This window comes from Syngnathoides biaculeatus, chromosome 1 (assembly GCF_019802595.1).
Source record: "Syngnathoides biaculeatus isolate LvHL_M chromosome 1, ASM1980259v1, whole genome shotgun sequence".
NCBI lineage: Eukaryota > Metazoa > Chordata > Actinopteri > Syngnathiformes > Syngnathidae > Syngnathoides > Syngnathoides biaculeatus.
The window spans coordinates 15,840,826-15,862,263 of record NC_084640.1 but is presented as its reverse complement, the minus strand read 5'-3'; the positions used below and the strand labels follow the sequence as shown (position 1 = coordinate 15,862,263).

General features: G+C 45.7%; 1 protein-coding gene across 7 annotated transcripts; it reads right to left on the bottom strand.

Annotated features, from left to right (window-relative positions):
* Positions 1-517: 517 nt before the first annotated feature.
* LOC133502257 (uncharacterized) lies at positions 518-20,668 on the bottom strand. Of its 7 annotated transcripts, none has more exons than XM_061822854.1 (35): positions 20,455-20,647; positions 15,972-16,040; positions 15,861-15,885; positions 15,754-15,771; positions 15,444-15,509; positions 14,965-15,101; positions 14,775-14,894; positions 14,635-14,692; positions 14,518-14,565; positions 14,341-14,409; positions 13,920-13,954; positions 13,360-13,428; positions 13,204-13,285; positions 13,065-13,118; positions 12,849-12,988; positions 11,374-11,493; positions 10,752-10,809; positions 10,617-10,661; positions 9,088-9,144; positions 8,871-9,010; positions 8,655-8,756; positions 8,533-8,581; positions 7,328-7,405; positions 5,766-7,061; positions 5,570-5,691; positions 5,366-5,476; positions 5,212-5,269; positions 5,006-5,110; positions 3,950-4,630; positions 3,823-3,885; positions 3,612-3,745; positions 3,412-3,546; positions 3,288-3,345; positions 3,156-3,212; positions 518-3,084 (listed from the first exon to the last, which is right to left on the bottom strand). In XM_061822854.1, exons 1-35 carry the CDS (start codon positions 20,515-20,517, stop codon positions 737-739), a joined length of 6,870 nt encoding a protein of 2,289 aa, XP_061678838.1. In that variant the 5' UTR covers positions 20,518-20,647; the 3' UTR covers positions 518-736. The 7 variants fall into 7 exon arrangements, with proteins under 7 accessions (XP_061678838.1, XP_061678864.1, XP_061678849.1 ...); XM_061822880.1 differs by having other exon boundaries at positions 518-2,997; XM_061822865.1 differs by having other exon boundaries at positions 5,009-5,110.
* Positions 20,669-21,438: the final 770 nt, after the last annotated feature.

Sequence of the window (21,438 nt, the reverse complement as noted above, 5' to 3'; positions counted from 1 at the left end):
TGACACAAGCCTGAGGACTGTATCGAAGTGAACTCCAACCAACAAAGATTTGTCTTTTTCCGCTCGTGAGGGACAGCAGAGCGACACACTGGGTGAATGCTCACCAAGACCGTCCCACTGGTTTCTGACCCCCCTTCCTCGTTTTATTGAAGCAAAACAGGATGCAACACAAGGAATGGAATTTTACCGCAACGTGTACACACAGCTGCACCAACAAAATGCTTCGATTGTTTCCTGCTATTCTAATCGTTTCTAACAGTCAGCATAGTTACACTTCTGCTTAAGTAAGTGTAAAACAATTTCTACAAAATGAATTCTTTCACATAGACCCAACGATCAACCATAACTTAAGGGTTAGGGAGTCCCAGTGTACTTGACGATTGCAGTTTATCCAGAAAGTCCTTGGCAAGATGGTGACGAAGGACAAGGTGGTGGTGTTTAGGAAAGGGACTCCGGCTCAGCCGATGTGTGGTTTCAATAACGGCGTGTTCCGGTTTCGTGGAGTAGACGAGTTCGCTAGAGAATCCTGCCATTTATTTTGCAACAATTCCACACAGACAAAACAAATGTAACAAGACAGGAGTCACATTATGTCATTGGCATAAACACGGCCATGTAAAATAAAATATACACAAGAATACAAATGGTACAGGAAACCTTTGGCGTGAACACTCCAAACAAATTTTGAAATAGTCCAGCGCAAACCGGGTCTTTTTTTTTTTTATAAAGAAGCTCCTTATTTCTTTTGTGACGACTGCAGCGGCCTCAATGTGCTATAACTGGGCTGGGAAACGATGCAGTCTCCTTGGCTGCTAACAGGAACTAGCGTGACGGGACGGCCCGAGTAGGCTGCGGCAGCGACGGGAAAAGTATACAAGTACGTGGCGCCGTTGGTCACATTTCTAGCAGCTTGAAGCCACGTGCTAGGGTACTGCTGCTGCGGTACCCACTGCTGAGTTTGCTGGTTCGCCAAACCAGTCACCGTTTGGTGGTGTCCAGAAAAAGGCACAATGAAATTGTTTGCAGTCTGCTGGAGGTAAAACTGGACAGGGTAAGACTGGCCTCCATTTTCCTTCACAGTCTGTAAACTACTTGGTGTGCTCTGCCCCGCCGCTGGCAAAGCGTGAGCATACCTTGAATACATATTTGTGACACAAGGGATGCGATTCCCAAAGCCGGCGGAATCATTTGGATCGGAAAGCTGAGCCTCACCAGGACCTGACTGGGCACCATTGAGCGTAATCTCAGTCTCTCTGTCTAATTTGCAGTTCTGTATACTATTTGCTGAAAACGGTGAGGCATATGCGTTGGCTCGAGGCACTGCTACCCCGTCCGGACCGGAACTCACACAAATGTCAACCAGCTCCGATTTGACCTCAGAGCGGTCCTGGCACTCAGGGTCACGGGAGATGGTGGTGTTGGTGGACTTATCTTCCATCAAAAACCTGTCTTGGAGTGAGCTACTTGATAAATGAGGAGGTGGGGCGACAGGTCGGGTCCCTGGTGTTTTGGATGGAGCCATTTTGCAATTCTTCAAATTCTGACGACTCTTTCTCGTCACAATTGTGGTGATGGGTTGCACGGACGACAAGTGGGACACTTGAGCTGCTGGGTTGCTAGTGATGACAGCAATACCATCCTCTGCCTGAGAAGAGAAATTCCCTTCAGGGTTTCTGTTCTCCACCCCTGAAGCACCTTGGTCAACAAGAGCCGGTTCCCCTGGGGTCAGTGGAGGGTGAACATTAGGAGACTTGGCCAAATTGGCCTCCAATGACTTGCGTCTCCATTTAGCCGGTGGAGCATCACAGAGCTGGGTTTTACTGATGCAAATCCTGATTAGTTCGTCCAGAGACTGAAGAGATTCTCTTTTTCTGGTGGGAATGTATTCATCTTGACGTATTGTTGAACTTGTTGTTACATGAGCAAAACCTTCAGAGTCCTGAAAAGTAGAGGACTTCTTTGTGACTGGAGTAGCAGTTACAAGCGTTCTGCAATCCGAGCGCATCAGGTCATTGTTCATTTGAGAACTTTGTTGACTCTTTGAGATCGAAACATTACTTAACCCAGTTTCATCTTTGACTTTAGAACCAGGCAATGTCTCTGAGCCCGGACCTGCCGTTATAGGAGATCCGCAACTCAAGAGAACCACTTCATCTTTCACCTGACAAATCGGTGGAGTTTTCAACATATCTGCAGTCACAGGAGAACTGGATTCCAAAAATGTTGATTTAGCGTTCACTTGATAACCCGGCTCCTTCTTTAGAATTGTTTCAGGAGTGCTGTAATTTTGCAGCCGTAGTTCAGTGTTTACTTTAAAAGTAGCCTGCTCCTCAAGAATTGGACCAGGAGTTTCAGGAGATGCTTCTGGCATTAGTTCGGCCTTCACTTGAAAATTAGGCATCCCTTTAGCAATGGGATCATCAACTTCAGGAGATCCAGACTGTTGTAGCATTAGTTCAGCCTTCACGTGACAACTGGCCTGCGGCTCAGAAATGGTACTACAAGTTTCAGGAGACCTTTGTGGCAAGAATTCAGCTTTTATAAGGGGCTCCTCAGAATTGGTGCAAGCAGTTTCCGGAAGCACCCGCTCAACCTTGACTTGAAAATTGGGCTTGACAGCAGTTGCACCAAATCCAGACTTGGTAGGCTTAATTTCAGCCTTGATTTGAGAACTGGGCTGTTTCTCAGAAATTTCTTTCGCGGTAACAGACTCTTGAGCCATTAGCTCAGCCTTCACTTGTAAACTAGGCTGCTCCTCACAGGTGGGACCAGGACTTTTAGGAGGTTTGGACTCCAAGAGCGGTTCACTCTTCACTTGAAAAACAGGGGAAGTCTTGGTGCCAGAAACAAACTTTTGAAGAGGATTGCATTCTGAGGGTATCAGCTCATCTTTCACTTGGACAGCAGGCGGTGTCTTGGAGAAAACGTCCGACACGGGGAGTTCTGGTGGAATATGAGAGCTTCTAAGACTCTCTTGTGGACTGAGGTTTGTTCTAGCTGAAGAGGTAAAAGGAACAGAATCAGCATTTGAGTCCACACGCAAATCCATCTCACGTCCAGTCTGCTTCTCAGATGTTTGGTTTGCTTCAAAGAGACAAAAGACAAAGAATAAAAACAATACAAGTGTCATTTGTCATCTAAAAGCTTTGACATACCAGTTTGTTGCGATGCGACGACAGGTTGTCTGATGGCACTCTGCAGAAAACTGAGGGCTTTAAACGACAAGGGTAAAGAGTTGACACACTCATAGGCAATAAACCAGTTCTAAACAAAACATTGAACGATACCTTCTCCAAACGGAGCGTTCCACATGTACTCGTACAAGTCTTGAGGGAGGTCGATAACCTTTGCAAGAAAAGGAGGAGGCATTTAGCACGAGCAAGTATTTTGTGATGGCATGCTTAAGGTTACCTTTGCGTCCATCTTTTTGGACCGCTCTTGCGCTGCGACATAAATCGCGACGTCATTGAGGAGTTCCAGTTTCATCTCCTCTCCAATGTCCTCCTCGTACCAAAATGCATCCATATATTGAGGATATGCTCTCAACTGCAACAAAATATTTCACAGCTTACGTTCTATACATTTTCAAAGAGCGAGTCGGGAGTCCTTACCATGTACGCGAGTCGATGAGTCACACTAATCACGTGCTGGCAGATCTCACCGAGAATGAGTTTCTGGCTGCAGCTCTTACACAAGTAGAACACGTTTCCAGGTGTGCCGCGGCACTCGTACACGGTCACGAGACCTGATCAGGAAATTGTTGTGTCAGCATTTCCTTTAGTTGCATGGTGGAGGGTTCCAGCGAGGGACATTCCCACCCACCTATGACTGGGTTGTTGGAGGATCCCTTCACCCATAAAAAGGTGGCCAGGTTACTTGTGCTTCCTGCAACAAAAGTAGCATCAGCGCGTCAAGTCTTCACAGACTGCTGGGCTAAAAATCAACTTACCAGAAAGGATGGTAGCCTGGGAAGTACTATGCCCGCAGTTTGAGCTTGCATCTGTTGGCACATTGTGCAGACTGGACCATCCTTCATTCGTGCTACTTACACACGAACTCTGTGGTCCTGCGTTCGCCGATGCGGGACGTAGGTCAGGTCCCAACGGCAACAAAGGCGAGAACCTATCATGGCAGCCTTCCAGACCTTCATCATCTTGCTTTAAAGGTGGATTACCAAACTGTGGCTCAGGTCCCAACAGCTCTGAAGGTGAGGGGCAGTCGGACACTTCCAGATTCACCTCAACATCAGTTAAGGGTGGGTCATCAAACAGTGGCTCTGGGCCCAATGACGTCTCCTTGAAGCCTGACAAATTTTCCTTATTGTCCTGTGAACCTGGACCACCAAGCTTTAGCTCTGGTCCCAACAAGAGTGAAGCTGAGGCCACATCAGAGCCTTCCAGACTCTTCGGAGAATCCCTTAAACCTGGATCGTCAATTTGGGGGTATGGGCCAAATGATACTGACGTTAAGGGCTCTTCAAAACCATCCAAATTCTCCTCTGCAGACTTTGAAGCGTCATCGTCAATCTCCCGCCGCTTGCCTGTCTCTTTGCCACATTTGTATCTATCAATACTGTGAACAGTGGCCTCTGGTTCGGCGGCGGTTCTCTCATGGGTCCCTGTATCAAATGCTACCAAGAGGCAATGATGGCAAAATTCATTTTCAGTTAAAACAGATGGTCATGATTACCATGTGCTTGGACTAAAATCCCAGGCATTTGCTTAACGGCTCTTAGACCTAATAGTAGCGGCCTTGTCGTCTCCTATCGTGGCTGACGAGATTGAGCGCTAGGTTTCTGTATTGGCTTATGAAAACATAATGAACGAAACTCATTGTGCGATACAGAGGTGGCTGCCAACTGCCGCACGCGGGAAGCTACTTTCTGGATCCAAATGAAAGCATAATGCAATGGGCAAACGTGAAAATGAAAGCAGCAGACCGATCACAAAAACTAGTTCAGCTAAAAATCCATCTGTCTTCCCAGGCTGTCTAAAATTCACATTACCACCTTCCAGGCTTGATAGTCCTTGCAGGGAGGTGGGGGAACCATGTCCTAAAGGCACCCAAGTGTTGGATAAAACCAAGAAGTGAGTCTCCAGTCTCTGTAAAGCTAATTACAAAGACCAAGGATTATTTTGGCTTCCATCCCACTCTGCCTTTTCCAAACAAGCTGATTAGCCAATCATTGTTATTTTGCCTTCTCTCACGTACCTTGGGCTTCCGGAAGATCAGAGAGCACCTTGTACTCATCGTTACTCACTTCTATTGTCTAGCCGAAAAGACATGAAAGAGGTGGTCAGTCAATTTCTCTTGCTATTGAGACTTCCTTTTCAAGGGTACGTCACCATGGTCAAAACAAACTCACCTGGATGTTCCGAAGTCCCAAACACTTCTCCACCTCGGTCATGCTAAAAGCAAACTTCTCTCTGTTGATGCGTATCAACTGCTCGTCATTCAATTCGGGGAACCTCCGTTTCTTGTTGGGGATTTAACAGTACAAACCGTGAATACCTTTGGCAGCGGTTAAATAGAGAGTCTTTTTTTTTTTTGGAAAGATGCGCACACTCACCACGTAGTTGTGTAGGTGAATGTTTTCCGTAGGGTGGCTGGAGCATTCCAATCTTATTCGGCACAGGGTGCAGTAGGACTGCTTCCGCCCGTCACTGTTAACTGCGACTATAAAGCTTAGGCCTAAAAGTAAACGTTTCAAACAGGGTTCAGCACAAGGACTGACGCATACAGACTCGCTGAACAATCCGACTCACCAACTTTGGAAAACGTCGGCTTGGCTCTGCTATACGATTGCTTGGCTGTCGCGGTTGCGTGTCTGACATCGGGAGGCCGATCCGTGACCCGTGGTTCTGCGTCGTCATGGGGCCCCCGTGCGTTATTTGCTTTGTTGGAAGAGGATCCAGATTTTCTGGATTTAAGTGCTGCCACTGCTGCAGTTGCTACCCCACCATCAGACGGGCCCGATGTTTTCGATGCGTGCGCCGGGTTTCTCCAGGACATTGTGTTAGAATGTCTCTCTCGTTCAGTTCTCTCTTTGGATGCTTTGTGCCCCACCCTGAAAGACATTTTGGGCTGAGAGATGGTTTCTGTCAACTTGGAAGTAGGGCCTGCAAAACCTGCGACAGGTGTGATCGACTTGGCGGCGGTGGCGCCGTGGATGAGTGCAGTTGCAGTAACCCTTGAGGATGATGTAGTACAACCGGTCTGAGATGCTGTTGAAGTCGCGCTGGCGGACATTGCTAGGACTCTACAGGCTTTTGTGCTACTGGCAGTAGATGCCGTAGACTTTGTGCTGGTTGATGTCACACTCGAGTAGGTTTCTGTTACTCTACAGGATTGTGCAGTACTGGCAGGGGGTGTCATAGACTTGCCTGGGAATGGCGGTGCACCGGAGGCGGCAGTTGTAACGCAGGATTTTGTGCTACTGGAAGTAGATACCGTGGACTTGGTGGCGGTTGCACTTGCACCACAGGACATTTCTGTGGTTGCTGTCGCTCTACTGGATTTTGTAGCAGATCTGCTGGGAGGTGGTACGGACTGGGTGGCTAAAGGCACACTGGGGATGGAGGTTGTCGCCATCCTGGGCTTTGTAGCACAACTGGTAGTAGAGTCCGTCGACTTTATTCCGGTGAATTTAGATCTTGCAACACTTGTGCAGAGAGTGCTTGGTTTTGGGGAGGTTTCGGTGCTGCCAGCCACAGGTACTGTAGCCTTGGCTGTATTCGATCCTGAGGCGGTCGCGGTCTCCTTTTGTTCACAACTCTTGTATTTCATCTTTGGCTTTTCTTCATGTGGCGCAATCTCTCCGGAGCTCCTTTGTCTTTTATAGCCCGTCTTGTCATCCAGCGTTGCGCTCGGCCTCTTCCGCTCACGTTCCTCATTTGTGGACATCCTGACATGGCCGCTCCTTTGCTGTCCTGTCTCGTCCGCTGTGTTTTTTGTGACGGGGGTCCAACAACTGTTCGCAGGGTTTTGAATAGCCTTTCTTGAAGGGGACGCCGCTATCTTGCTCTTCATGCTGTTCCCTGGTGTCACAGTTTGCTTGGGAACTTGCGCACACGATTAAAAAGCCCTGAATTAGTTTTGGCAATCAGAATATATTGCCAACAATTTTCAAACCTAGCACATCGCTTCCGTTCAAAGTCGAAAAGCGCATTGCATCAGGGAATAAAAAAATAGATTCCGTTACGGTTCGGTCAGAACTTTTGAGAATTTAGAGGAGGACAACCCTCGGACCTCAACAACAAAAAAAGTGGCTTCTGGCTTTCACAAGGAGATAAATGATAAAACCTAAATTCTGCCCGGTTTGGCTTACCCAACGGTGCTTGAGGTAGGACGAGGGGCATGAGAGAACTTTTGCTGTTCCTCTTAGCTGCATTCAGCATTAGTTTCACTGGCAAGCAAACAGTATAAAAACAAGAGAAGATCACCGGTAAGGCATTTAAGGTGTGACAGAATTTGTCCTGCGGGAAAACTACCACCCAGAATCTGGTTTCATTCAGCAATGTTTACAACCAGTCTTCTGGAAAAGCGGTCACTGCCCAAGATTATAGATTATTGCTTCTCTGTAGATTTGTTTGAATATATTTTCTCAAAATACCAGTTAAATGTTTTGAATACTTTCCACAAGCTTGTTCCCACCATTTCAACTAGCCTGATTCTCAAACATCTCCAAAAGATCATCCAGAGTGGAGGTCGTGTGATTTAAAAAAAAGTGCTACAAATCCGCTTGTGTAAGTCACTGTACATAATTTATCGCCTTCTGCTTTTAGATACATAATCTAGTGCGATCCCGCAAGAACTTCATTTACGTACGAACCGAGGTTGTCTACCACGCTGAAGAGACCACATTGTTCCTGTCGTAATCGCAGCGTTGAGAGGCGAAGATACGATCCACCTGCTGACGTACTCCCGGCTGAAGACTCCTCCGAATATTTGGGAGTGCATTTGGTGTGTCCCCCCCCCCGCCCCCGCCTCTCTTTTAGAAGCTTGTGTAATAGGGACACCCTAATAAGAGGAGAGGAAGCGAGCGCAGTGTTTTCAAAACTGTTCCTGTTCCGACACCAACTGGTTACACTTTTGTTCGGGTCTGGTTCAGACAGCAACAACAGACATGGGAAGGAGTACAAGAGACCTGGATTCTTCTTGCTCGCGAGGAGAACGCAGAGAGATGTGCACAGTTCCAATCTCCTACCTCTCTGCCGAGCTCTCCTTTCACTTCTTACGGACCGGTTACCGCTTGAAAGGGTTTGTCACAAGGGTCTGATTGCTTGCAATTTGTGAACGAGTAACCGCTTTAATACTGACACTCGCACATTGCGTCAAATGTGGTCACCACAGACCGACGGCGGCATAAAAACTCAACGACGGCAAGTCGGAAGCCACCGATTGCGGCGTGCTGCCTCTGAAGGTTCGGTCTTGGTACCAAGACAGAAGTTGTTGCACGTGATTTACAGGGGGGGGAAGTGTCTCAAAAAACAAAGCAGCATTTTGGGGATTGGAATTTTTTTTTTTTTTTACCTTTGACGTAATCGCAGGGTTCCTCAATGGGCCTTTCCAACTTAATTTTCTGCAAAGGAGATAAAAAAAAAATTATATATATATATATATAAAAAATACAAAGTGTGGGCGTTGTTCCTAACCTGTATATGAGAGACGCTGTGAATATCTGCAGCTTGGGTTGCCAGGTCCAACAATTCCTTTGCATCACTGAGGGGGGTCAACGAGCCGGGATGGAATCGTTCCTTTAGAGCGTTGGAAGGGGTGGGGGACCCCCCCCCACACACAAACCACAATCACTGGTCAATCCAATTTGCATTCATCCTCAAAAAACGTTTGGGAAAGACAAAAGAACCGACAAGAAATGTGGAGACGTGCTCCCAACTGAAAGCGTGAGCGTAGCCTTCCCGGTGAGTCAGCCGCCTCCCGCACAGCAGGCACAGCACGGAGTCGGGGGCCGCGGAGTCGGGGGCCTCGTGCGACACCATGAAATTGCGCCCTGCAGCGGCAGAGACTCGGGGGGGTGAGGAAGGACGACGAGCGTTGCTGGCATTTCGGAGCGGTTCCTGGACTCACCCAGAAGCGGGAAAGCCTTGTGTTCTCGGAGTTGGCTGAAGGTCTGGCACGGCGGTACTGAACACAGTTGACAGTGAACGTGAACGTCAGCAAAGTGAAACCAGACATCGAATTGGGGCCGACGCACCGAGCAGACTCTGTTCCGAGCGTCAATCCTCATTTTCCGGTTGCCATTGCAAATACTACGTTCATGAGCAGATTCCAACCTTCACTTTACCGCAACTCGATAAATTTAATACTTTGACATGTTTGGCTACATAAGACGATCAATTTTATTTTTAGCTCATCGCTTTCTGCCTCAGGAGCATTTGCAATATTTCATCAATTGTAGCCCAGAACTTTTGTAGCTGGCTGCAAACGTTACATTAATATATTAGCAATACCTTGGAGCCAAATGTCTTTTGTCACCGTGTAACAGCAGAAATCAAAATTTACGAGTCATTTGTCGAGGTGCCTAAAAAACATGCAAGTAAAACATTTACGTGCCCCCTCCCCCCAAAAAAATTACATTTACAAAAGTGGTGTTCGCTCCTGTCCCAAGCAACTTTCGATAAGCACGGTTGTATAAGTCACTGACGACTCGCGGAAATGACAGGACGGGGGCCGCTCGTGTCACTTTTGTCTGCAGAGGTGAACCCCCCCCCCCCCCCCCCACAAAAAGGCAATGGAAAGTTTCGGTGGTTTTTGAAAGCGGCTTTTAAAAACCGCAGCATGCCTTGAAAACAGCCCATGCCCAGCTGTTTCGAGCCTTTGCCACTTGAAATGTGACCACGCCCCCCCCCTGCCCCCCTTTTAAAAAAAAAAAAAAAAAAAGGTTGACGTTCAGCAGTGCAAATCCAGCTATGGACTATCCAGCAGACCCTTGAATAATCTTAAAAACCTGGTTTGTATCCATTTATAACAACCCCATGTTGCCCCCCACCCGGATGAAATGTTCTGGCAATGAGTTTGAATAGTTTGCTGAAAACAGGAAAGAGAAAAAAGCAGAAGCGCAGCAACTTTCTAAACTTGCATGCAAGAGTGTCAGCAGGCGGCGTCTTCATTTTTTAACAACATCGCTGTGGGTGAACGACGTATGTGGAGTTTTAAAAAGTTTGAAATGATTCTTTTGGATTTTGGTAGCGGGGCGACGTGCACCGCAGTCGCAATCCGCTCGCATCGTTCCAAATTATTGCGAGAGCAGCTCCAAAAGTGGCTTCCCTCGGGCGCCATCTTTGGAGACGCAAAAAAAAAAAAAAAAAAAAATTGTGTAGAATAACGCGTTGACGTAACGGTTTTTTTTTTTTTTTTTTTTTCCCCCCTATTCCGTTAGCGGACGACAGACACGCACAGCATCAAGAAAGTCAAACTTGCGCGCCAACGAGCAGGATGTCGAAGCATTCAAGTTTTGGCTTTTACGGCAAAAGCCCGACGTGCACATGCAGAGATGTTAAAAGCATCAGCGAAGCATTCATGAAGACGACAAAAAAAAAAAAAAGAAAAGAAAAAAGAAAGTCAGCGCAACGGCAAGCACGATGACAAGCGTTTACCGTTCCACTTTAAGACGACAAGGTGAGGCACGAGTCCGTCTAGCACTGCGGACACACGGATGATCAATTCAAATGACCGAAAGCGACCGGGAAGCCACACGGCGCGCACGTTCGGCGTCCTTTTCCGATACCAACCTTTCTGGTAGCTCGGCGGAATGATGCTACGCAGCACTGAGGCGGGCAAATCCATCACCTGGGAAACGGGGAAGCAAACTTCAAGCTCGGAGGCTTTTAACAAATATGTATACCGTCATTTCTGGCCGATAGAGCGCATCTGATTCTAAACCGCACCCACTACATTTGTAAAGGAAATACCATTTGGTACGTACAGACGCTGTAGCTGTGTAAAACCCCCAAGTGCCCAGATTGAAACATGAAATATTTACACAGAAAGAGTTTTCAAAGTTTTAATACCTTAGCTTAGCTTAAGATAGCAACAACACCGTAGCACGAGCAGGTTTTAAAAAAAAAAAAAAAAAAGCATCTAAATCGCTAAGACGCGGCCAGTTAAAATAAAAAAAAAATTAAAACAACATACCGGTAAAAGTCACTTCCTCGGCACATATATTCCACCGGTCTCACTCTTACCATTTCCGCTCGAGTGCCCCCTTGCAGCCGTTAGAAAAAATGCACAAATTAGCCGCATCACCCGCATGGTTGAAAGCGTGTAAGTCGCGGTTTATAGGCTGGAAATTACGATATGTGTTTGTGTATTTTTTTTTTTTTTTAAATGGTTTAAAACTCGTGCCCTTTTTACCTTAAGGACCACCCGCGTCCACCCTCGTTCTTTCTCTTCCGCCTCCACCTTGGCCTCCAAGAAATCTCGTTCCGGAACTTCTCGCCAACCAAACGGCAGTCGCCAGGGATTTAGATACAACTAAGGGAGACAGATGGGAACCACATTAGCGCTGCATTATTTCGACGGCGGTTGCTTTGCGATGGAACTTTAACGTTGAAACTGTTGTCGTCTTCGAGCCACATCTGCGTTTCCTGTGTCACCGTGACAACCCGTGGCTTTCTTGTGTTCCAAATTTACAGAAGCAAGCGCAAAAATTGCACCTTGGAGAGGGACGCCGCAAAGCAAAAAACGCATTCGTCCAACCGGTGCTCTAATAACAAAGGGTTATGTGACGGATCTCGTAAGGTCATCGAGTCCACTCCGGAAGAAGAAACTGCATAAAAGCCAAGAACCGCACCCCTCCCAGGGAGAAGAATCCTCGACTCTGTCGCATTGCAATTGTAATAAATCTCACCAGCGTCTGAAGATTTTTGTTGTTTTGGTTTCTCCGACGAGACGGGTTTTGCACAACAACCGCAGTTGGCCAGAATCCTCACGCAAGCCGCCTCAGCTGCGATGTCGGCGTGTTCGGTCGCACGACGTTCGTTCAAATAAGTCAGCGTTGGGCAGAAACTATTGTCGCAAAAACGGTTTCCCAAGATTATGTTTCTGAACACAACACACAGAAACTGCGTGACTTTGCTGGGGTGTCAAACTCATTTTTCTCACGGGCCACGTTAGGACTGTGGTACAAAAATATTTCATCATCAATTTAGAAATCAAAGAGTTGACTGATTTCCCTTGATTGATTCAGAAATCAAGACTATGTGCTTTTCCACTATTCACGTTTGGTTACGCAAAAATGCTTGTAATAGCTCAACTTTATTATCTATGATATATGACAATTTAAATTTTGGTACAGATTTTTACAAGAATCATGGAAATTGAAACTAGATTTGGCTTCGCGGGCCACAGAAAATCATGTGGCGGGCCAGATCTGGTCCCCGGGCCTTGCGTTTGACACCTGCGAATTAATGTTTCAAATTTTCATTTTGTGGCGTTCTGCTTCTTAGCCTTGAAACTTTTTTTTTTTCCCACCCCACCATATATTAAAAAAAAAAAAAAAAAAAAAAAAAAAGTGTTCATCTATGAGCGAATATCAACGCTCCTACTGCAGCCATCATCCAAAATATCTGTTACAGACAAAAAAAGCCCCCCCAATATTGGCATCGCTACCGAAGATCCCCCATCAACGGGGTTCAAACAGCAACTGCAAAAAAAAAAAAAAAAAAAAAAAAAAAAAACCCGGCTCTGGATTTTTGGAATTTCTCTAGACGCGAGTATTTTGTTGCCGATGTTGAAGAGTTGTTGGATACAAGCGCACCCTCGACCCCGTTACAAAAACGGACACAGAAAAGTCAATTTTTAAGACGAAGAAGTGCGTGAAAACTGACCAGTGTCTGCAGGAGGTGCTTGTGCGACGTCAAGTGTTTGATCAGCAGCGGCCTGGAAAAAGCATCCTGGCAAGCGCAGCAGAAGCAAACGGCTTCCGAAATGGCCTCCGAGCTGTAGCAGAGCACCAACATGGACGCGCCTGGTACACAAAACAAACGCAAGTGGCCACCGTTAGCGCGTGACCGTCAATATCCAAACCATTGACCCGTTTTCACCTGGCACCGAGCGCTTGTCCAGCTCGTCGAACAAAAGCTGCTCCGGCGTCTGACCTAACGCGTAACGACACATTTCAAACGTTAAAGCGACGCTCTCGTCGGCTCCATCCGCTCCAACACCTTTGAAGAGTTCGCCCACTTTCGTGGCCGCCGCGCTCTTGCGTTTCTGCCGCGGCACACGCCGACTGGCCGCTGCTGTGAACGTAGAGGATCTTCACCCTCTGAAATGGGGGGGGCGAAAAAGTCATCCAACCGGGTCGGGGTCCGCTCGCTCCGGCCAAAAGTGATGACGCACCATTTTGTGCTTCTTGTTTTTCACATGCTCGAAATACTGCTGCGGTGTGTCCAACGGGAGTTTGCAGTTCTACAAATCATGGAGAATGATTGTTTTTGTTTTAAAGCTTGGATCATTTTAAAATCAAGTCCCCCCTATTCCACGGCACGGTACCTTTGTAGCTTAAAAACTGGTTTTCAGCGTCTCATCTTTGGCTAAAGGAGGTGCTACTACTTCCGGTACCTGGTAGAAACCACACGGATTACGCTAACCGCTGCTGGCCGCTCATTGTCTTAACGCATCGAGCGCGGAATTGGAACTTTTGAGAGTACTGCGCTAGAAATGCTAACATTAGCATCCTCCACAGTAATTTTCTTGCTACTTTCAGTCTCCGTTACTGACGGGGGGGACTCCTTGTGCGGCCAAACTCTCCCTCAAAGATGCTCACGTCTTGTTCTGATTGGTCCATTCCGTGATTTTATCCAGTAAACAACCCACTTGCCAAATCTGAGCCGGTACCGTGCAGTGGAACGGGCAACATGTTCCCAAAGATGCAGGAGTTTTAGTTTGGTTTTTTTTACCTGACAGTGTATTTTGTACGACTTCTCGGAAGGATCTGACGGGAGAAAATAAATGACAAAAAATGATTCCAGACAAGAAGAAAAAAAAAAAAAAAAAAAAAAAAAAATAATGTACATGCTGGCATCCATGACATTTATAACACATTAGTGCGGCAGGGACGCGGGACTGAAATTATTGGTTTAACTTCCCAACATTGGGAGAATCTGATGGATCGTTACTTCGGTACAGGTCCCGGAATCAATGACTACGATCGGCGGAGGGCACAAATTCCCATCATATGAAACCACAGCGAGAAAAAACAAAAATTTGTTCCTGATCTTTGGTGAATTCATTGGGGCGACTGCAGAGTCCCGTTCCTTCGGCCTCCCAATTTTTCGACATAGAAACTGCCATTTATCAGATTAGACTCAATTTACTCACCCAGAGGGAGAAAGTTCTTTCGGGAATCTTCTTGCTGCTCATGAACCGGGACTTTCTTCGGCTTAACATCTAGGCATGAGGTGGAAGACAGCCAGACGACAGACAAAAGGGTCTAGCCAGACTCCCAGACATACTTTGGATCGATTCAGTTTTAGAAGGTTATCGAAGGCCATCTACCTTTGAGTAGCGTGGGAAGCTTCTCGTACAGAGCGAGCGCGTCCATCACTGGTCAAAAGAAGCAGATCCCGTCAGAACACCGTGAAAACGTTACGGGGATCGCGACGGATTGCGTACCTTCGAAGTAGCTATACTTCTCGAAGTTGGATATCAGCCTGTACGGCAAATTTAGCATCTAATCAGAGGGAACATTATTTTGAGGTCAGAATACACCAACAATGCCGCACCAATCTTGAACTTCCATCGTAGGGAGCAACCTTGAGTGGTCCAACCCCGCTGATGTTCGAATGCTCCAACATTTTTCGCATTCCCGGATTAACCCTCACTTCTTCGCTGGGAATCCAGGAGATTTCCAGCATATTTGCATCCGGGTAGCTCTGAAGACAAAAAAGGCACACGTATAAAAGTAGACTGAGGCCATTCGAGTCCAAACGGTGCCGGACTCACGTAGTAGGTGAATTCGTGGCCACCGGATTTGAGGTGCTCTAATATCTTGTGGTGGAGCACGGTTTCCTGGCAGATGTGGCACAGGTACACAACGTTTGCTACTCCTTGACTGAAACAGACGGTCAGGAGTTGCAATCCTAGGGAAAAGTACTCGCGTTTAAAATCAACCACTACAGGAGACCGAGGACGTCTTCCATTTCAAGCGGCTCAGTGCAGTCCCCGTACAGCAACGCGACTACACAAAAGTACCGTATGTACGCCGAGGACAAATCCGAACACAAACGTTGCTAGCGGACCTGGCGTCGGCAATTCTCGCAACGTGTTCCAAAATGTCTTGGAACGTTTTGTCCAAATGATTTGCAAATCCTTGACAACCAGTTGTCAAGAAAATGAACGTCGGTTTTCCGCAAAGATTCTCCCCTTTTGACTGGAATGCTATACGGGGACTACACGCTTGTGGCCAGTGTATTTTTCCAAACCTAAAAGGGGCTGGTGTATGGTCTTTTGGATAGCCCTGTCCATAACAATGATGTGGGGGAGCTTGCCTGGAAGAGAAAACGGACGGTTCAGTTCTGGAGTCAGGGAGAGGTCTCCGGCCTCTGATTTCTTGCCCATTCACGTGGCAACAACAGCTTTGACACTTAAGCAGTTCCTGACAAATTTAAAAAAAAAAAAAAAAACCAAGCTCATACGCTTCAACTAGCGCTAGAGTCTTGGGTGCAGACTACCGGCCTGACGACGTTTGCCTAATTTCACACGGTTGACTGAGGAGAAAAACGGGGAGCTTACCGGAAAATGAGTGGCCCTCTGTGAAGAAGTACACAAAAGGTAAGCGCTTAGAACGATGGCTTCAACATGAACGCAAATGACCCAAAGCACCAGGAGTAATACGCTACCTGTCTCAAACACTTCTGCCATTTTCTGGAAAGAAAAAAAGAAATCAATTCAAATAGAGCAGGGGGAAGAAACCTTCAGAGCTTTTTCAACTAATGAACATTAACGCCCACCTTTTGGTGCCCTTTTGAGGATATGTGGCGCTTGAACTCTGCAAATATTTTGCATTTGGAGAGGCACACCTGCAACAACAAGGTGGGGCAACTTGTCAAGCCATCTTTCATTGGCAACAGTTTCAGTAGGACTGGAGTCTGGACTAGAGTCCAAGACTTGAGGGACTAAAGCACATATGTATGCTTTTCAGGTCGCTTCAAATTGCTTGCAGTCAGGTCAAGGGGGGGGGGGGTTAGCTCATCATCCCCAAAGACAAAAACTAACCGCAAGCACACCAAATACCAGCCACAGTAGCACACTTGAGAATGGCTGACTTGGAAAAGACTTCATGAACATCATTTTCAGCTCACAATCGCAGGTCGGCCAGCGTTCAAGGCCACACGTCTCGGGCCTTTGGCGCCTTGTCAGTCGGCCTCCCCGACTGCTGGCAGGACAGGACAAGCGCCAGGAGATACCCCCATTAAAGTTCAGATTGTGCATGGGACTTCATTTTCTTTGCATCAAGACGTTCTGCTGTACACGCACTTTTTTAACAAACTAAAACAGTATGTACAAACGGCAAAAATTGGGACGGCCTTTGCTAACGTTAGCATTGAATGAGAACACGATTGACAGGCATGCACGTCTGAAAATGTTTCAGCTTTAATTCAAAACCGGTGCCATGATTCATGCCTTGTCGCTGCCACCTCCAGTTCTGCTTCCCGTCGTCTCTTCAGTAATCCGTACACCATCATCATCATCATCGTCATGGCCGGCCTCACCACTGTTTTATAAACTTTGCCCTTCATCCTAGCGGAGACTCTTCTGTCGCATAGAACACCAGACACCTTCCGCCAAGCTGTTCCAATCCGCTTGGACCCGTTTCTTCACTTCCTTACCACAGTCACCGTTGCTCTGTATTGTTGACCCCAAGTATTCAAAGTCATCCACCCTCGCCATCTCTTCCCCCTCATTCATGCACATATATTCTGTTAAAAACAATCTCATTTTAAAAAGGAATAACAGATTAACTCCAATTCTGGGAACACAGGACACCGCCACCCACACCTAGGTCAGGGTAACCTCACCACATTGGCTTTAAAGATACATGAAAAGCCAGGCCGGGGACAAAGGGGTGCGGATGCGGGCGGAGTAAACAACTCTGGCAGGATAAGAACAAATAAAACCTCCGAAACTCTTGTGATGTTTTCATCACTTTCTATGTCATCTCATATTGACTTCTGTATCGACTGACCTGTGTGATTCTTCATAAAAGGCTCAGGTAGAGTATGAAGCTACAGCGATCAGATCAACTCACTGTGGCTTCATCTCTCCAGGCCAGAACCTTGGTTTTGGTGTCCATGTCTATTGTGTCTCGAGACTCCCTACTTGTTGTGGCGAGGGTCACTCCTCCACTCAAGGCCACATTCAATCGCCACCTGGCTAAAGAAATGCGGCTTCTTTTCGGGAGGAAACCGATTGGTTTTCCGACCTGGCTCCACTGCGCAAGCCGCCGAGTCCGCTTCCTCTAAATTCTGTCCTGGGGTGACGCGGCTTTCATGGGAGGGTCTCTGTTGGTTTCAAATTCCTTTTCAGTTTCTCAGCCACGTTCTGTTTTTCCCCAATTAGGCGTTAGCATCATTATTTCTAAACAACGTCCAGTACAAATATTGCCAACAATTTCTATCTTCAAAGTTGTACATGCACCAAATGATGTTTTCGTTCACAGTTACACTTTGAAACACACACAAAATGAAATGAAGACAAAACTAAAAAAAAATAAAATCCCAATTGTATACACTTTAACCACTTCAACATTCATTACTGCATTTTTTTTAAAGAAAATTACATCCCACGTGACAACTGCAATCTTAAAAAAAAATGTACAAAAACAATGAAATTCAAAAGGAATAATTATGTAATAAAGTATTACACCAAGGTTTTTAGTCACAATTTTAAAAAAGTACATATACAGCCAATGGCATAAAACAATATAAAAGCAATTTTTTTTTGCACATGCATATATAAACAAGTAAATCCATATAGCTAAACATCTGTTTGAAAGAAAATACAATAAATCCCGACAACAATATCCAGCAAGCACATTTTTTGCATGTCCTGAAAACCTGTACAAAAATATTACATCAGTGTGCAAGATTCACCCCAAACGTTTCAGATTGCCGAATGTTTTACTTACATATCTATCTCGTAATTTTCAAGCCTACAATCAAGAACGACATTTGACTGCAGTCAAAAACGACTGCGGAAAAACCCGGAACTCAGACAACGAGGCACACCTGGACAAGAGAAGCAGCTGTAGAGAAGAAAGGCGATTGGTTGACCCAAGAGGAGCGGCGCTAACGAGAACAGGAACAGGTAGATACAAAGACTTAACGGGTGCACAAGAGAATAAAAGGAAATTACAACACGGTGAGGAATGTTCAATTACCGCACCCCCCTCCCATCCGAATCCTCTTTTGGGGCTAGCTCCAAATTTGTCAGTTTATCAAGTCAGACTTCGCTCAACCAGGCCCCTCTCTTGGTTGGGACTAAAGGAGTCCTGCGCAGCCCCCGTTTTGGTCTTAAGATACTACAGTCAGACGTAAATCTTTTGACGGGAACTTTCGGAAGCCGACGTCGAGCGAGAATGGCTCCCAAATGGCAAGCGTCCAACTCGCTCCAGTCGGCTTTGACTCTATTACGCCACCTTCACTTGGTATTGCATATAAATCGGAACCAGGCCTCTTTAAGGCTTCTCGGTAGCGCTTGTTATTCCAAAGTCTTGATACGACAGCCAGCACCACTTCTAGCGAGAATAATTCACGCAAATATTTGAGAGGTTAGTACGCCCGCTGACATCGGCAACACTGAACCAATCATGAAGAGAAAAGGGAAGAACGTTTTGGCCGGCCTCACGGTTCTGAGGGCCGGGGGTTCAAATCCCAGCCCTGTGGCTTTTTTCCGCATTTATCGGATACGCTAAATTGCCCCAACGTGTGATTTTGAGGGAGACTGTTGACCATCTCCATGTGCCCTGCGATTGGCCGGCGACCAGTTGAGGGTGTGCCCCGCCTCCTGACCGCCGGGATAGGCTTCGGCGCACCTGCGATCCTAGTGAGGATAAGCACCTCAGAAAATGGATGGGACTTTTTTTAATGCTTAGAAAAAGGCAATTGACAAAATTTTGCCAGGACAAAGCTTTGATAAAAATTAAAATGACAAAAAGGAACATAAAAATGCAAAGAAACAAAATTCACAAAAAGGAATTTTGTGAACTCACTTGTTGAGAAACTATTTGACCCTTTGAGGAGAAAAAATAAAAAATAAAAAGAGAGATGGCTTCTGAACAAAACACTGGTGGATTACATTCACAAGTTTCCAGAGATGGAAAATGAAAACTCCAAAATGTGAAAATTCAGAAAGTACAAATTAAAAACAAAAAGAAATGCCATCCAAGTGAAAAAAAGAAGTTAGATTTAAAAAAAAAAAAACAAAACGACATTACAACTAGGCGAGGAATCACCTTCTGTGGTAAAAGACAAACACCTTCGTTTTATATGATCCTCTTTTTCAAAAAAATATTTTGTTTGTTTTCAAGATACATCTCTCATCATCGTGCATCTTACGCAAAAATAGAAAATCAGCGAGTAAACCTCAGTTGCGAACCTTTTAAAAAAAACACTTGTCACTTTGGAACTTAAACTTAGGCTGATTGAAAAGGAGCTCCCAGTTTTTAAAAAACATTTAGAATTTGTAATCATTTTTTTATGCATGCTACCAAAGCAACATCTTAAGAGCGCAAATGCGACAAGTTATGACTTCTCGTGAAATCAGTTCGAGCGGCTTCAAAAACTGCTGGCGCCAGTTTCTGAATGGAAATTAAAAAAAAAAAAAAGTAATTTTTTTTTCGTATCAAATTGGAAGTTCCTTTTTAATCAACCCGACGTGTTCCTCGCCGGACAATCGCCCGTCATTTGGGGGGGGGGGGGGGGGGGGGGCTATGGGAACACAATTTTACAGTCCAAAGACTTCAAAGGACGCCACTGGCGGACTGGCGTGATATGAACCAATCAGAGCCGAGCTGTTTTCCATTTTGACGTTGGAGAGCGAGCCAATCAGAGCAAAGCTAAAACGCACATTTCTTATTTAATGAAAGCGGAAAAAAAAAAAAAACTTTTTTTTTTTGGCAAATCCAAACCATTCAGGACAAACACACACATATATAATTTTTTTTTTAAATGGATACAAGGGGAACTTTAAAACAAACTGCAAACGAGAAACAAAAACACAATCACAGTTACAATCTTAAAGTCGTTTTTTGTTCGATTAAAAATAGAAATGTAGCACACAAAATTTGCATAACTGTAGATGGATAATACACCGACAAAAAAGTAAATTAAAAAAAAACTCTTTGTAGTCCCTTCCTATGAAATCCGTCTCAGAATATCAAAGGTACTTGACGCGTACGTTAGCATTCTATGCTAAGAATGCTAGCAGGCTTACCTGACACGATAAACCGTCGCTCCACTTCGTGGCTCCGAAGTACATGTCGACAAATTTCGACATTAGAACTCAAACGCGCACAAATAACAAAACAAAATAAACATAAAAAGAAGGACGTCATCTGCCGTCGCTGTCGAGAGGCGAAGACCAGGAAACGAGTTCGAAATCTGTACCGCCAAAGACAAGAGCGGGTCAGGTTCTTTATATATGGCGAACAATATGGGCCACGCCCCCCTCATGCCCCTTGGGGCTTCGTGATGACAAATGAATGGCCGCCTCATTGGAGTGGGGCGGAGCCTCGTCATCTTTAATTTCCCCATTGGTTTATTCATGCCCTGCGGTCATTTCATTGGATTAGTTACGCCTTTATTGCGACACGTTTCAACTCAAAAGGAGAAACAAAAAAAAAAACACTAATAAAGTAAAAAATTAGGAAAATAAAAATGGAATTAAAAACATGAGCAAATAAAACTACAACTAATTAACGGATTAAAGTCCCTGTGGCTGGCGCCACCTTACGGCCAAAAAGGGGTGTGTTGGGTAAACGTCTTTTAAAAAAATAACTCTCTTTGATGGACTAACCAGAAACAAAATGTCATGGAGATAATGGAGATGCATTTTGATTGACGATAATATTATTTTAAAAATAATGTCACACAATCACGATCACACAAGCGTGAAGGGAAAAAAAAAAACATCGACAGCTCGTCGTCGGTGTCGGGAGACTGCAGCATTGTTCTTTGATTGCAATGTAAACATGTCGTGATATGACTTATGACTTACAGTGTGAATTTTGAGTCCCTCGCCAAAACACAAAAGAAAAAAGACGGGAGACGCGGCCGCGTCATAAAGTCGCACTCGTACTTTTATTTGGGAAGGAAGCGCTTCCGGTTCAATGGACAAAAAAAAAAAAGTGGCATTAAAAGAACAACAACAACAAAAAAAGATGAAGTCTTGGTGCACACATCACAGATTTGCCCAATA

Bases quoted from the DNA above. Each gene is read 5' to 3' on its own strand.
- LOC133502257 (XM_061822854.1), bottom strand. From the start codon at position 20,517: ATGTCGAAATTTGTCGACATGTACTTCGGAGCCACGAAGTGGAGCGAC. The intron at 15,886-15,971 runs GTGGGCGTTAAT...TTTTCTTTCCAG, and splicing joins CCTCAAAAGGGCACCAAAAG to AAAATGGCAGAAGTGTTTGA. The intron at 10,810-11,373 runs GTAAAAAGGGCA...CCCGTTTCCCAG, and splicing joins GGACGCGGGTGGTCCTTAAG to GTGATGGATTTGCCCGCCTC.